This window comes from Sarcophilus harrisii, chromosome 1 (assembly GCF_902635505.1).
Source record: "Sarcophilus harrisii chromosome 1, mSarHar1.11, whole genome shotgun sequence".
Classification (NCBI taxonomy): Eukaryota; Metazoa; Chordata; class Mammalia; order Dasyuromorphia; family Dasyuridae; genus Sarcophilus; species Sarcophilus harrisii.
In genome coordinates this window covers 123,135,310-123,150,077 of record NC_045426.1, presented here as the reverse complement: position 1 = coordinate 123,150,077, position 14,768 = coordinate 123,135,310, and the positions used below count along the sequence as shown (strand labels likewise).

Sequence of the window (14,768 nt, the reverse complement as noted above, 5' to 3'; positions counted from 1 at the left end):
GTATCCAAGAGGACAATAGCAATGGTAATGGGCATTGAAATCAGGCTGTAGGAGGATAAGGTGAAGGAAATAGAGATGTTTATCTTGGAGAAATGAATATCTGGGTTGGGGTTTGGGAAGTGGGAAGATATGACAGTAGTCTTCTAAGATCTAAAGGACTCTCATGAGAAAAATAGATTTGCCTGGTCCAAGATAACAGAAACAAGGGGCAATGGATGAAAAATATGAAGGGGCAGATATAGACTTGATAAGAGGGAAAAGTTTTGAATAATTAAAGGTATTTAAAAGTGAAATGGATAGCCTTGAAAAGTAATGGGTTATTCTTGCTAGGTCTTTATGCCAAGGTTTATGACCACCTGCATTATAAAGAGGATTCTTCTTTAGGTATGGTTTGAACTTAAACAATTTCTGAGATTCATTCTAATGCTGAGTTTCAGTTATTCTGTGAAATGGGATATCTACTAAATTCTGCTGGTGCTTTCAATTTTGTAGGTAGGTAAACTCTAGGCTTTTTAGTACTGTGCGTAAGAGTTCAGAAGGCTCATGTTCAAATTTTGCCTCCAAACAACTCTGATACCAGGAGAAACTCATACTTTTTCTGAGCCTTAGTTTCATGTCTGTAAAATGAGGATAATAATGCTTTCATTATTGGTAATAATAGACAAGGTTGCTGTAAGGCTAAAATGAGATAATGTATGTACAGTGCTCTGCAAATCCTAGTGTTTGCCGTGAGATATGATGTTGATGATGATGCTGGCAATTCTGTAAGCACAAAGCAGTTTCTACAAAGTTGGAAAGATTTCAAGTACAATTCAGATAAAAAATTCTATGTCTTCTGCCTGAAAGCAGGGCCAGATGACTCAGGAAAGGCTCACAAGCAGATAGTGGGAGTGGCAGGTGAGGCTCAAGATCTTCCTGATTAGCCACACTGATCCATTTTACAATTATTTTGAAGTATTTCAGGAGACTCTCCACCTTTATCTGTTGGTCCCCTACTATGAATAACACATGTTTTCAGATATTTGCTACTAACTATCTCTTACCTGATCATCTATACGCACACCAGCTTGGGTGAATGGCCTTTCATCACCTTCCCCATCTGCTGTCTGTGGTCTCTTGAATTCTTCCTCATATCTCATATTACACAGGGTTTCAACATCAACATCAAATGTCTCATCAGCACAGAATATGGCCTCGAGAATGTCATCATCAGTTGTGAATAATATAGTATCTCCAAAATGCTCTGGGGCTAAAAGAGTAATAAAGATTTAGAGAACTAAAAATACAAAGCCATCCACTACCCAAATTTGCAATAATTTTTAAAAGGTCATAAAATTGAGAAAAAAATAAAAAGCATGAATGATGTTCTATAGTTCTTCTTAATTCTTTAAATTTCTATTATTCTCCATACTTTGGGCAAACAGAATCTGACTTTAATTAGAACAGCACAAACCAAATAAAATGGGGAGAAGAATCACACTTTATTGGAATGTATCATTAAATACAATGTGTGATACCTACTATGTTTCCTATGTTTGAATAGACAGTTTCATAGTATCTAATCACTTTCAGTATATATATATAGACTGGGTGTTCTGAATAATAGTTCTGCTATTAATTTCAAAACCTTGAGCCAGTTATTAAAACCTCTAGGCCTCAGTTTTGCAAGATGAGGAGATTGAAATAGTTGATGCCTGGGGTCTCTTTTGGCATTAATGCTCTATGTTTTGTGTTGTAAATTTCTTCTGGCTTCAACATTTCATGTTCTATATTCCATCTAAGGTCCCTGCTAGCTTTAACATGGGACAGTTGGTAACTAATGGACCTGTGAAAGTGACAACTTTCTCCTGTGTTATTGAGTACTTTTTCTGCCCAAATTCCCAAGAGGAGAGGGGTAGAAATTTCATTTAATATTCTTCTGAATATACTATACCTCCAGTCAGTGTTCCCGAAGCCTTGGCAATTTCTCCTTTAAATATGCACTGTTCATCTAATAACATAGTCATATATTTTACTCCACGAAAAGAATGTATCCGTGATTTATTATAATTCCAAACTCTAATCATGGCAACTTGGCAAGGATGTACGAAGTCAATATAAATATAGTGAGATTTGCCAGGGGTAAATGGGGCCAGCCAAAGATGCATATCATCTTGGGTCCTGTGCACTCCATCAGTTAGGTTGCTTACTACACGGGGATCTTTACCATAGACTGGTAAAATGTTAATGTCAGGGGGTTCCGCTTTTATGTTAGAAATTTGTACAGGTTCTCCCTTGGAGCTAAAAATTTCAATTCCATTAAGGCCAACATAGTGTCTGTCTCCCCATGTTGATTTGATGTCAATAACTAAGTGCTGTCCATGAGGTAGCACTGGAATTTTAAAATCACTCTCATCAACCATATCCATGGAATAATCTTCCTGCCCTTTCAATAACTCCTGTTTTCCTTCCTTTGTCACTGAGAGTTCCCCATGTCTACTAATCTTCTGCTGCTGCAGGAATTCATCAAAGATATCACCCTGAAATTCCATATTGGATATACGACCCCGATGAGAGCGATTGAAGGCTGTGAGGGAGTTCCAGGACTCCTGGAGAGTATGTTCTTGTTCACTGTGCCACCTGGATCGTGCCATCTTTGTAGATATGACAGGAAAGGTGTCCTCTAGAAAAGAGAAAAACTTTTGTAAGATTTTAAGATCTTCTGATGAAATGTGTACACAACAGAATGGAGATCTTTGGGTACCAAAAATTACTTGTGAATCATTCAAGAGTTTAGAAAAAACATATGGTTAGTCCCAGAGAAATCTATGTCTTAGAAGATTGTTGCAACTATGTCAATTTGAGCTGCAGATAAATTAACTCCAACTCAGTACATCTACTACACAGCATCTCAGTAAAGAATGGCTTTCAATTTTGGAGCTAATTAAACAGTTATTTGGAAGGTGGAAATTAAAAAAGATCCAATGACATCTCCAAGATTCAAAATTAGCAAGAAAATTTCCATCATCTTCCTCCCCTACTAAAAATGTAGAACATATATATATTTTGTACTTGGAAAAAAAATCTTCCTATTTCATCCTCAAGCTGATCCCTTGTAGCTATTGTTTTATTTTCTTAATTCATTTCATTTTCTTACTTCCATCTAAATGTAATTCTTCCTCAACCAATAATTTACAGTTGCTGCCTTTAATTCTCCATTACCCACTCTTTCCTTAACCCTCTTATAAAGTAGTACTTTTCACTCCTACCACTTTGCTAAAGTGCTTTGCTAAAAATCATTGCAAATTAATTTTTATTGGTCCTAGTCCTTTTTGAACCCAGTGAGTTCAAAACTTCTGACACTGTTAACCATCTCTTCATCAGGCTTTTCTAATTCATAACTCTCATGATTCTTTTTTGTCTTTTTTAAAGGTATCTTTCCCCTTCCCAACTCTTAAATTTAGAAAATCTAACAGACTATGTGTTTGGTCATCTCCTCATTTCTCTCTATGTTCCCATTCACTCCCATAATTTAAATGTTCACTTCCGTGTGAATGAGCCCTAAAAATTAGCCCTTTTTTCCAATCCCATTTTTCCTTATGACTGTTGTTGCTACTGTTGTTTGTTGTTCATTTTTGAAAAGGACTAACGACAACACAAGGGTGATATCTTGATTCATGGATGAATTGTATTTAAGTGAGGCAGAGTTGCACAAAGTCATCAGCCTCATTCTATCGTCCAGAGTCATCAAACTCCTGAGCAAGATAAAACTCAAGGTGACTTTTATGACTGTTAAAATGTTTTGACAAAGATGTCATATTACCACTTCAAACTCAACATGTCTAAAATCAAACACTTGAACTTCCCTCTGAAATCCCTATTTCTCTGTTAATTTTTCATTTTTCTATTCTCTGTTTTCTCCTTTAGTAAATTTTATCATTGACTAGTCTACTCCTAATCCCAAACTGCCAAATGCTGTTGGAAGAAATCATGAAATTGTACTGACAGGTCTACTACAAATTTATGTTATCTAAACTCAACTAGACCTTTGTGTCTACTTAACAGTCATATTTTCCACAAAGACTATTCCAAATCTTATCTTCTCTCTCCACTCCTAACTCTTTTTTTCCTTATTTTATTCTCAGCAGATGATTTCATCTGACATTTTACTGAGATCAAGGTCATTTCAGTTCCTCTATTCTATTCGTCTGGCTTTCCCATTATCCTTGTCCCATTTTCCTTCATACCAGTGCCAAAAGGAGTGATCTTTCCTTTCTGCCAAAACTAACCCTTCTACTTGTATATTTTCAGTTTCAGTGCCTTTTATCACCTCTGTAATCTTGTTCCAGCAAGGATGCCTTCTCTCTTATTTAACTTTAATCTTTCTCTCTCCTTATAGGTGGTTTCCTTTTCCTTAGTCCAGTAAACTGGAAAGAAGCAGCTAGATAGTGCAATGTATAGCGTGTAGGATTTAAGAGTCAAGAAGACCTGATTTCAATATTGCCTCAGATACCTATTAGTTGTGTGATACTAGGCAAGTCACCTAATTTCTTTCAGGCTCAATTTCCTGAAATTCCTAAAATGGGAATAATATTAGCATTAATCTTAAAATATTGTTCCAATATCAAATGAAATAACATGCTTAAAACTTTAAAGTGCTATCACAAATTCCAGCAAGTGTTATTAATACTATTAGTTAATAACATTAATAATAATTAGTAATAAGCTCTTTTCTTCTTTATTAAAACAAACACAATGAAATTTTCTCCTGCCCCTCCTGCCCCTTCAGGTTACCGTTATTCTTCCTCCCATACTTGTAAGCTCATTTGCTTCAATCTCTTGCAATATGACTTCAGACCCTACACTCTAAGTAAATAAAACAGCTTTCTTTCAAGTCACCAAAGACCTCCTGAAACCTAAATCCATGGCTCTTTTTCTATTGTCACCTTAGGATCATAGATCTAGATTCAGAAGGGACTCCAAAGATCACCTTCCTTAAGCATTCTGCTGCATTTTAAACATTTGATATATTCTCTTCCCTTGCTTCCATGGCACAGCAATCTCATGTTTCTTCTACACTTCCCCCTGCTGCTTCATAGTCTCTACTAATAACTCCTTATCTTCCTCCTATATAGGTGCTTACTTAGGCTTTGTCCCTAGCCTTTCCTCTTCTCTCCTTGCTCTATATAATCTTTTTAAATGACTCCATGCATCTCCATAGCTTCAATCCTATGTATACAACTTCTAAATCTTGATTTTTATTCCCAAACTCCTAGGGGTTATAACCCCTGCCCCTCTCCCCGAAGCTTTAGTCTTATGGTTCCAAAAAGCATATTGGACATGGGTCCCTTCAAACAACATATCTAAACTTCATTAGTCATCTCTACACAAAAAAATTTACTCCTCCCTCATGACCTCTCTATTTTTGTTTGTGGTACCATCATCTTCATACCCAGGTTTATAACCTTGGCATTATTTTTGAATCTTTTGTCTCCCTCACCAGACACATCTAATCAATTTCCAACTCGCCCTGTGTATTCTCCCTCTGTAATATATACCTTTTGCTTCTTTTCACTCCCATTAAACCATACTAGTTCAGATCCTCCTTTCTTTGTGCCTAGATTATTATAATAGCCTCTACAACACTCTGTCTCTATTTTATCTCCTCATCAACTTATTTCTCACACTGATGCCTTAGTAATTTACCTAATACACCATTCTGATAACGTTACTTTCAGTAGCTGTTCACTAAAGATTACATGCTGAAAAATGTACGATCTCTTTTTTAAAAAAATTTATAGTTTTTGACATTAACTTTTATAAGATTTTGATTTCCATTTTTCTCCCTCCCTCCCTTACCCTTTCCCCAAAATGACAATCAATCTGATATGGGTTTTATATAATACAATCTCTTGATTCTGGCCTTCAAGGACTTCTACAATCTAAGCCCAATATATTGGTATAATTTTATAATAACTTTCATGTAATCTACATTTTAACTATATTGAATTCATCTCTATCCTATCTTCTGATCCTTTCCTCTCCAATCAATGTCATTTTCCTCCCACATTCTTCTGGAATAGACTTCCTTCTGTGCTGAAGTGTTCCCAGTCTTTCAAGGCCCAGCTGAGATGTCATTTCCTCCACAAAGCCTCTGTTTCATAATACTTGATGGAAACATGTCCTTAATGTTTTCATAATCCTTTCACACTTATTTTGCCTTTTCCTACACCATTATAGTTATTTGTATTAATCTTCCTGCATGGTTATCTCAATGGGAGCAAAGTGTAGGGATATCTAGATCTTCAGTGCTTTGCTTCGAATAGGAATTTAGTGAAGGTATGTTGATTTGTTTGTTGAATCCTAGTAGCTAAGACTTTTTAATCCTCTTCAATGATAATTCTGCATCAGCTCTATCTTCTTCTTCACATTCCTATGTCCTGGTGATTCTGCTCTCTTGTTCCATTCTTTTCCTTCCAATTAGTCAGCCACTCACTTAATTTAGGCCCTTATGACTTCAAGTTTGGCCCATGGTGACAAATCCATAACTGGTTTCCATGACTCCATCTTACACACTATCATCAGATTAATAGTTTTTAAAACTTGGGGCAGTATTTAACATATATTGGACTACCTGCCATCTAGGGGAAGGAGTGGGGGAAAGCAGGGGAGAAGTTGGAACAGAAAGTTTTGCAAGGGTCAATGTTGAAAAATTACCCATGCATATGTTTTGTAAATAAAAAGCTATAGTAATAAAATTTAAAAAAAAATAAAATTTGGAGCAGCTAGATGGCACAGTGGACAGAGCACCAGCCCTGAAGTCAGGATATCCTGAGTTCAAATTTGATCTCAGACACTTAAGACTTCCTAGTTGTGTGAACCTGGCAAGTCACTTAATCCCAAGTGCCTCAGGGAAAAATAGTTTTTAAAACCCTTCTTTGACAACATCACTCTCTTGCTAAAATGATACTTCCCATTTCCATTGAAAAAAATTCTAAATTCTTTAGTATGACATTCAAGGCTTTCCATAATCTAGACTCTACCTTCATAGCTCCCACTGCTTCCAGGGCAATTTACTCAGTATTTCCTCAAACAAGCTTTATGGTCTTCTACCCCTGTGATTTTGATTATACTATTCCCTCTGTTGAAAATGCCCTGCCCTTCCATCTCTACCCATCAAAATTATATTCATTTCTATTTGGTCTAGTCTCCTATTACTAGATCAACTAATCCTGAAGGGACCTCTCTTTCTCTTAACTTTTATTTCATTTGTGACATTCAAGTGGCATTTATCACACATTATTTTTGTACCTCAGTTACTTACAAACATAGGACAAACATTCCAAAGACAGGAAGTTCTTACAAAGCAAAGTCTGGGTCTGCTATTTCTTTTTATTCCCCCATAGTAATGATTATAGGCATTAGTCAATAAATATGGTCAATAAACATCAATTGTTTACAACCAGAAAACACCACGATTTCTCTGTCTTTTGTCTTTTTGTCAGAGAAATAACCTTTATTATCTTTGTACCTAGCAGGTTCAACTTCTCATATGGATTTTTGTGATTTACATTCATTATCTTCAGTTACTATAATTTGATTTCTATTTGCTAAAATAAATATCATACATGAAAATAAGAACATCCAATACTCAATGTATTATGTGTCAATCAGGTAACCTGTGTATTTGAAGCATGAAGATTTAACTCCTTTGTTGTTTTCTGACCCACTAATAAAATGAATAATGAATTCCAAGATGGAAGTTGAGACTTTTTCAATCAAGCAACAAGTTTTTATTAAGCACTCACTATATACAAGGCATTGTGCTAAGCTTTAAGGTTCCAAATACAAAGAATGAAAGAATTCCTACTTGCAGGATGTTTCATTCTCATGGGAAAAAATTACATGTACACATGTACACATGTATGTTTGCATACAAGGAATAAGGAGAAAGATATAGAGATGAATGTTGCTCAATCATGTCCAATTCTTTGTGACCCCATCCATTTGGGATTTCCTTGGCAAAGATACTTGCCATTTCCTTTTCCAGCTCATTTTATAGCTGAAGAAACTGAGACAAATAGGGTGAAGTGACTTGCCCAGGATTACACAACTAGTAAGGGTCAAAGGCTGGATATGAATTCAGGAAGATGAATCTCCCTGTCTACTACATCACTTAATTGCCCTAACATATAAATACCAAGTAGTTAAGTAACAACACAGTTTAGGAGTGAAGGCACTATAAGCTGAGAAGGGAAGTGAGGAGCACAGATTAGAAAAGTCTTAATGCAGACAACTTAATGCTTAAATTGTGCTAGGTGACAAGGGAGTACATTGCAGGCATAGGTGATGTGGTCCGTGCAGTCATTCATTTTACAGACAAACTAACGCTTGCACTATTTCAGGAACTTGCCTAAGGAAACACAAGGAATAAGTCCCAAGCCACGAGTCAATTCCAGGTCCTTTCAACCCAAACCCAGTGCTCTTTCTACTACATCTGTAAAATAAGTGATCTATAAATTCAATTATCAATCTTCAATTATCAAGTTTTATGGCCCTATAACTTCAGAATTTAAATTCTATTATAATGAAACTATTTTAAGGAAAATCTCTGTGTAACAAAAAGATGACCAGGCTGCAATAGAAGACAGTCTAAAAACAATATAATTCTGCTTAATTAAGAAGGCAGTGAAATGAACACTGGTTCAGAAGTCAAAGAGGCTGGTTTTAAATACCGCCTAAGAAACTTATGATTGTTATGATCTTGGGCAGGTCACAAAAACATGTCTAGAACTGAACTTCCTCCACTACAAAAGGAGGGAGTTGGACTAAATGGCCCATGGATTCCCTTCCCATCTCTAAAGCAGTAGTTTAATGATCTACAATTCTTTGAACAAATGATATGAACCTGTGAAGCTTAAAAAAAAAAAAAAAAAAAAAAAAAAAAAGAGCAAATTCCTTCCACAAGCAGTTAGCCCCTGAACTGTGGCACTATCAAGGAATATGACTTGTATATAAGGGGAATTTATAATTTCTAAATACCTTTTCTTTTTGTTATCATGACTCTCTTAACAAGTGCTAAATCCCAAAGGTTCTTAATATGTCATTGAGCCTTTGAATAGAAATGACTACGCATAAATTAAATTGAGACAAGGAACCTTGTATTTCATCAGACTGGAATAATAGCAGCCCCCAGTGAAACTTTAAGAAATTCTTGTTTATGTTTACCAAGAAAGCTAATAACTGCCCAGCTCTTTGGGAGGTGGGAATTTGACAGTATGTCAGAACATGTTTCAGATATAGGCATAAACTAAGCCAGTTCTCACAAGATTTAATATCCTTTCTTCTTTGATCTCAAAAGATATGAAGAGTATGTATATGTGTGTGTATGCACACACACACTAATAGTGCTCAAGTACAGAATGGTTCTCTCTTCTTACCTTTATTAGTCAGCCCTTCATCTCCATAATTACAGTTGAGAGCATCTTTTCTGGAACTCCTCCTTCCACTGATAGGGCGTTCTGGGCCATAGCGATCCTTATTAGAAAGTAGGTCAAAAATATCTAAGTCATCAATGTCCTCTTTCTCAGTTCTTGCCTGTGGCCTGTCACTTGCAATGGCACTGCGGCTTCCAGCCCGTCCTTGTTCCCATTGTAGGCATTTCTCATTTTCCTCATTTTCTTCAGGGAATTCTTTAGTGATGTCATCTGATTGCACTTTGACTTTTAAATCAAGAGGCTTCTCTGGACTCAGCCAAGGAGGTTTCTGTTTCCTGCTTTCTGGCTTCTTATCTTTCATTTTGGAAAAAGACTGTAACCAAGGAGGGGTTTTACTAAGAGGCTGGGAGATTTTTCTGCCTGTGAGTTTTTCAAATTGTTCAGCTATACTGAGTTCATCATCAGAAGGGTATTTCACAATTGAGGGTTCTGGAGGGTCACATGGTACATCAACCATGGATACAGGAGCAGATAACACTTTTAAGTCCTCCTCTAATTTGGACAAATTGTCTTTTGTGCAATTAGTAGAGTTCATCTTTATATCAAAGATATTTCCATCCAAGGAGGTCTTCAAATGTGATGAGGTTCCATCTAGCTGAGAATAATTGAAACTGGGTTCTTTGTCACCATCTGTCCTGCATGTGTCTTTGCTTTCTTCCATATCAGGATTAGCGGAGCTTTCCTGTTCATCATTTTTAAGGTCAATTATGGTGCTACAATCAGCAACCAGCTCTCCACTGCCTTTTTCTAACTCTCCATCAAATACAAGGTTTTCATTGACATAAAGCTTCACTTTTTTTGCACCTATATCAAGATCCTGAAAATATAAAAAGAAATGAAGGTTTGTAGTATCAACTTTCTGCATCACAATGTTCTAGAAAAAGAGGCAATACTGAGAATTGAGAATCTTTAGCAATTATAGTTTTTATAACACTATTAAGAAGTTAATTACTGACAAATTTCACTTCTATGTAAACTAATTATTCTGTTAAGTCAAAAGAATTAAAATACCAGATATCTGTGGCCTTATTTTTAAAAATGCAATGTGATGTGATGAAAAAGTCACTAAACTGGGAATCAAGAAGCCTGAATTCTAGTTTCTGCTCTATCAAATAATTGGATGAACTTTAGGCAAGTCATTTACCATCTCTGAGCCTTAGTTTCCTGATAGCTGTAAAAGAAGAGGGTGGGACTGGATGATCTCTAGTATTTCCTCCCCTACGTCTAAGAGTTTACTAAAGTCTTTGGATAGGAAAAACGCTAATTGTTCTTAAGCCTTTCTCAAAGCTCTGATCTGCTACTATTAACTATGATTTTTGTAGCAATTTAGAGTTGAGAGCTATCAAGCATGTGCTACTCTAGTTTCAATCAGTTGACTGCTATATGGTTGCCTCCTATATTTTGAATGAATATTAATTTGTCAGAAAAGTTAATGATCAAAGAGCTCTTTGAAGTGTTTTTATGGACATGCTTTCTCTGTTCATCTCAGGCAGGGAACAAATATGTGCTCTGAAGCAATCAGAAAATAGATATTCAGTAATGATAATATGGACAAATGTCAATATCTAGTACTACATGTGTTTTTTAGAAAAAGTCATTTCAACACAAAGACCTGGTAAATGGAAATGCTCCATTTCAAAATAATGGCTGTCTCATGATTCATTGGGCTTGCATTTCCAAAATGACACCTTTATCTTACTCTTTTTCAACTAATGAGAAACAAATATGTTACTGTTGTAATACATTATTAATGTGAAAATATTAATGTTATTTTAAACTAAATAATTTAGAAAGCCAAAAGGACAGTAGTTTTTACTACTGTCCTACCAGCTGAATTACAATATATCTTATTATATGAGAACACAAATTGGCAATATGGAATGCTGGTTGTCATATATTCATTTGGGTATGGTTAGGTTAAACCCTTCATCATAAGAGACTGTCAAAGTACAGTGAGTTTCAATTTAACAGACCATTTTTCTTTCAATTCCACAAATATTTGTTTAGTACTTGCTTCCTTCTTGTACTGGAATAATTTGTATTTCTATATTGCTTTGAGGTTTACAAAGCACTTTGTTCATAATCATGCTGTGAGACAGGTAGTATAAATATTCTCATTCCCATTTTACAGATGAGCAAGTAAACAAAGTGCCTCGTCCAGGATCATAGAGTGACAGGTAGTATAAATATTCTCATTCCCATTTTACAGATGAGCAAGTAAACAAAGTGCCTCGTCCAGGATCATAGAGTGAGCAAGTGTTAGAATCAGGAGCTAATCTTTGGACTACAAGTTCAGAACTTATTACAGGTTAGAAAGGCTTTTTTCTTCAGTTGATTATCCTTAATTTATCCTGTATATAATTTGTTTGTACATAGATATTTGCATGCTTTCTCCCTTTAACACTGTGTATTCCTTGAGAGCAGACACTGTCTTTTGCATTTTTTTTTTTTTGTGTCCTCAATATTTAGCAGAGCCTAGCACACAGTTGGTGTCTAATGAATGCTTACTGAATTGATGAGATGCTCACTCTTCTCATTTTGGGTACTTAAAACACCAAGGAGGCAGTAACACTTAATCAAGAAAGCATTTTATGATATGGCATATGCGTGTATGTGAAGATAATTACACTACATAGAAACTTCTTTCTCATTGTGCATCCCTACAACCTCATATAAAAAGGAGTGTGGTGTAGGGGAAAGATCATTGGATCTAGCATCAGATAATCAAGGTCTGAGGCCCAGTTCTGCTATTTAATAGCTGTGTAACTTTGGCTAAGTCCATTGACCACTGCAGTATTGAAAAAATGAAAGAGTTTGATTAGATAGGCGTCGTGTCCCTTTGAGACCTTAATTCTATGATCTAATACATATGAAATATCAAATCCCACCCAGCTCACTTTCTGAAATCTACCAATCCTGTAAGGCCTACATCAAATACCATTTCTACAAGAAATCTTTCCTTCTTGGTTTAGTAATGTTTCTTCGTCACCTGTGTAATTTCAAATAAAACTTGATAAATGCAGGAGAGGTACAAGCCAGATATCACTTTGTGGCCTGACCATGTATATATGCATGAGACTCTCCTACACTGTAGACTCCATGAGATGAGGGATGACAAAGAGCTCATTATTTAATCTTCATGTCTATCTCTCTGGAGAGACAAGAGTGATGGAGGAACTAGAAGGTTGGCTTCAAAGTGAGAAGGACCTGGATTCAAGTCTGGTCTCTGATTGGCTGCATGGCCCTGGCCAAGGCCCTTAACTCCTCAGGGTTCTCAGCAACTCTCTAACATCATAAGGTGTCAAGAAGATGCTGAACTGAATGGGGAGAGGGAAGCAAGTTCTCTATACCAATTAAAAGTTATGGATCCAGTCTCCTACGATTTTGCATTTGGCCTCTAACTCCTCTCTACCCAATATGTTTTATGAACAAAATGAACATGGAACCTAAGAAGATAAAATTGGGAAGAGCATATGACTGAATATTTATAGAAAGCATATGACTGAATATTTATAGAAGGAATCAAGCTGGATAAAGCATAATCTTAAAATGCTCAGAGAATAATTTCAGATATCTAAAAGCGTGTGATTCCAAAAGAATTGATAAGATCACAGTATTATTAGTAAAAATTGGTACCCAAGAAGGCACCATCAACTACTAACTAATTACTCATCTCTATAAAATCTTTATTAGAATGGTTTACATACATAGCAAGGGCATCCTTGAAGAAAACACAAGAAGGGAAGAGCAGGCTTTTACAGATGATTTTCTATAGCAGACCACATATTCAGAGTCACACAACTGACTGCAGAATATAGAGAATAGTAATAATTCACACATTTATATAGTGCTTTAAGGTTCACAAAGCACTTTATATATACATTATTTTATTTGATTTTTTTATTTAAAGATATAAGATTCTGACCCCTACTTCTCAGTCTTTTTTGCTTATCCATATCATCCCAATTGTGGGTATATTCATAATTCTATTCTAGTATGTCTGTCTGTCTATCTGTCTCTCTCTTTCTCTGTCTGTCTCTCTCTCATATAGATAAATAGATATATAATTTCTCTTTTTGATGAGGTGGTGACCTCATCAATTCCCATAGGCTGAAATATCATCTTTTATGATGATTACTCTCAAATCTATATATCCAACCCTAGACTTTCTCTTTGAGTTTCAGTGTTATATCATCAAATGCCTATTTGATATTTTGCACTGAACATTCTGTAGGTACCTGAATGAAAGACTCATCTGTTCATAGGATCATAGCTCTAAAACTGGAAGAAACTTTCAGAGCTCTAGTCCTATGATTTCATTTTATCAGTGGGAAAACTGAGCTTCACAAAGGTAATTGGCTTGTTCAAGGTCATACAGTCTATGAGGTAGGATCTAAATCCAGAGCCTTTAAATCTAATAGCTAACCTCAACATGTTTAAGACAGAATTTATTATCTTCTCCCGAAACCTATTCCTTTCTCTCACTTCCTTTCTGTTGAAGGCATGACCATCCTTCTAATAACTAACATTCCCACCAGAGATGCCAGTGTTGCTTTTTTATTCTCATTCATCCCACATACCCATTCCTGGAATGCATTCCTTCAATGTATTCTGCTTCTTAGAATAAATCCCTAGCCTCTTCAAAATGACATTAAATGCCATTTTCTATATGAAGTTTTTCTTGACCCTTTCCCAATTATCTTATATGTTCTTTTATCTACCTTGAATTTATCCATATACACATACAATGTCTTTTCTTATTATGTTGTAAGCTCCTCGAGGACAAGGACAGTTGCATTTAGTCTCTGTATCCTAGGGCCTAGGCATAATGCCTGACACATAATAGGCTCCTAATAAAGACTTGTTAATTGGCTGCTTTTAAAAAAAAAGTATGACACCATAGAACATAATGCAGCATTAAAATCTCTCTTCCAGCAAGTTAGTTCCCATGATATGTTAAGATCATGTAAGGGCACTTAACAGATCCACAAAGAACCATTTAAAGAACCTAGACTCTTATTTTGAAGGCAATGAAGAACTAATAAAGATATCTGAGCCAAAGAAGGTTATAGCAATATTGCTATTTTAAGAAGATAAACTTGGTGTCAATGTATAGGACTAATCAGGACTCACTGGAGGCAGAGAAGCCAATAAGGATGTTATTGCAATTTAAGAATGAGGTGATAAGGGACTAAACAAGATGATGGAAGTGGGAACAGAAACAAAGGGACAGATTTGGAAGGGCCCTGTTTCAAAGGTATAAATGACAGAACAATAACTGATTTGACATGA

At 35.8% G+C, this 14,768-nt stretch overlaps 1 protein-coding gene across 7 annotated transcripts in view; it reads right to left on the bottom strand.

The window, feature by feature from the left end:
• The window catches only part of KIAA0556 (KIAA0556 ortholog), a 271,875-nt gene that overhangs the window by 43,565 nt on the left and 213,542 nt on the right, over positions 1 to 14,768 (bottom strand). For all 7 annotated transcript variants that reach the window (XM_031962770.1, XM_031962790.1, XM_031962742.1 and 4 more), the window contains 3 exons: positions 9,420 to 10,293; positions 1,934 to 2,662; positions 1,044 to 1,249 (listed from right to left, as the gene is read on the bottom strand). In XM_031962770.1, the coding sequence (XP_031818630.1) occupies positions 1,044 to 1,249; positions 1,934 to 2,662; positions 9,420 to 10,293 (1,809 nt within the window). The remainder of the gene's footprint in view (positions 1 to 1,043; positions 1,250 to 1,933; positions 2,663 to 9,419; positions 10,294 to 14,768) is intronic.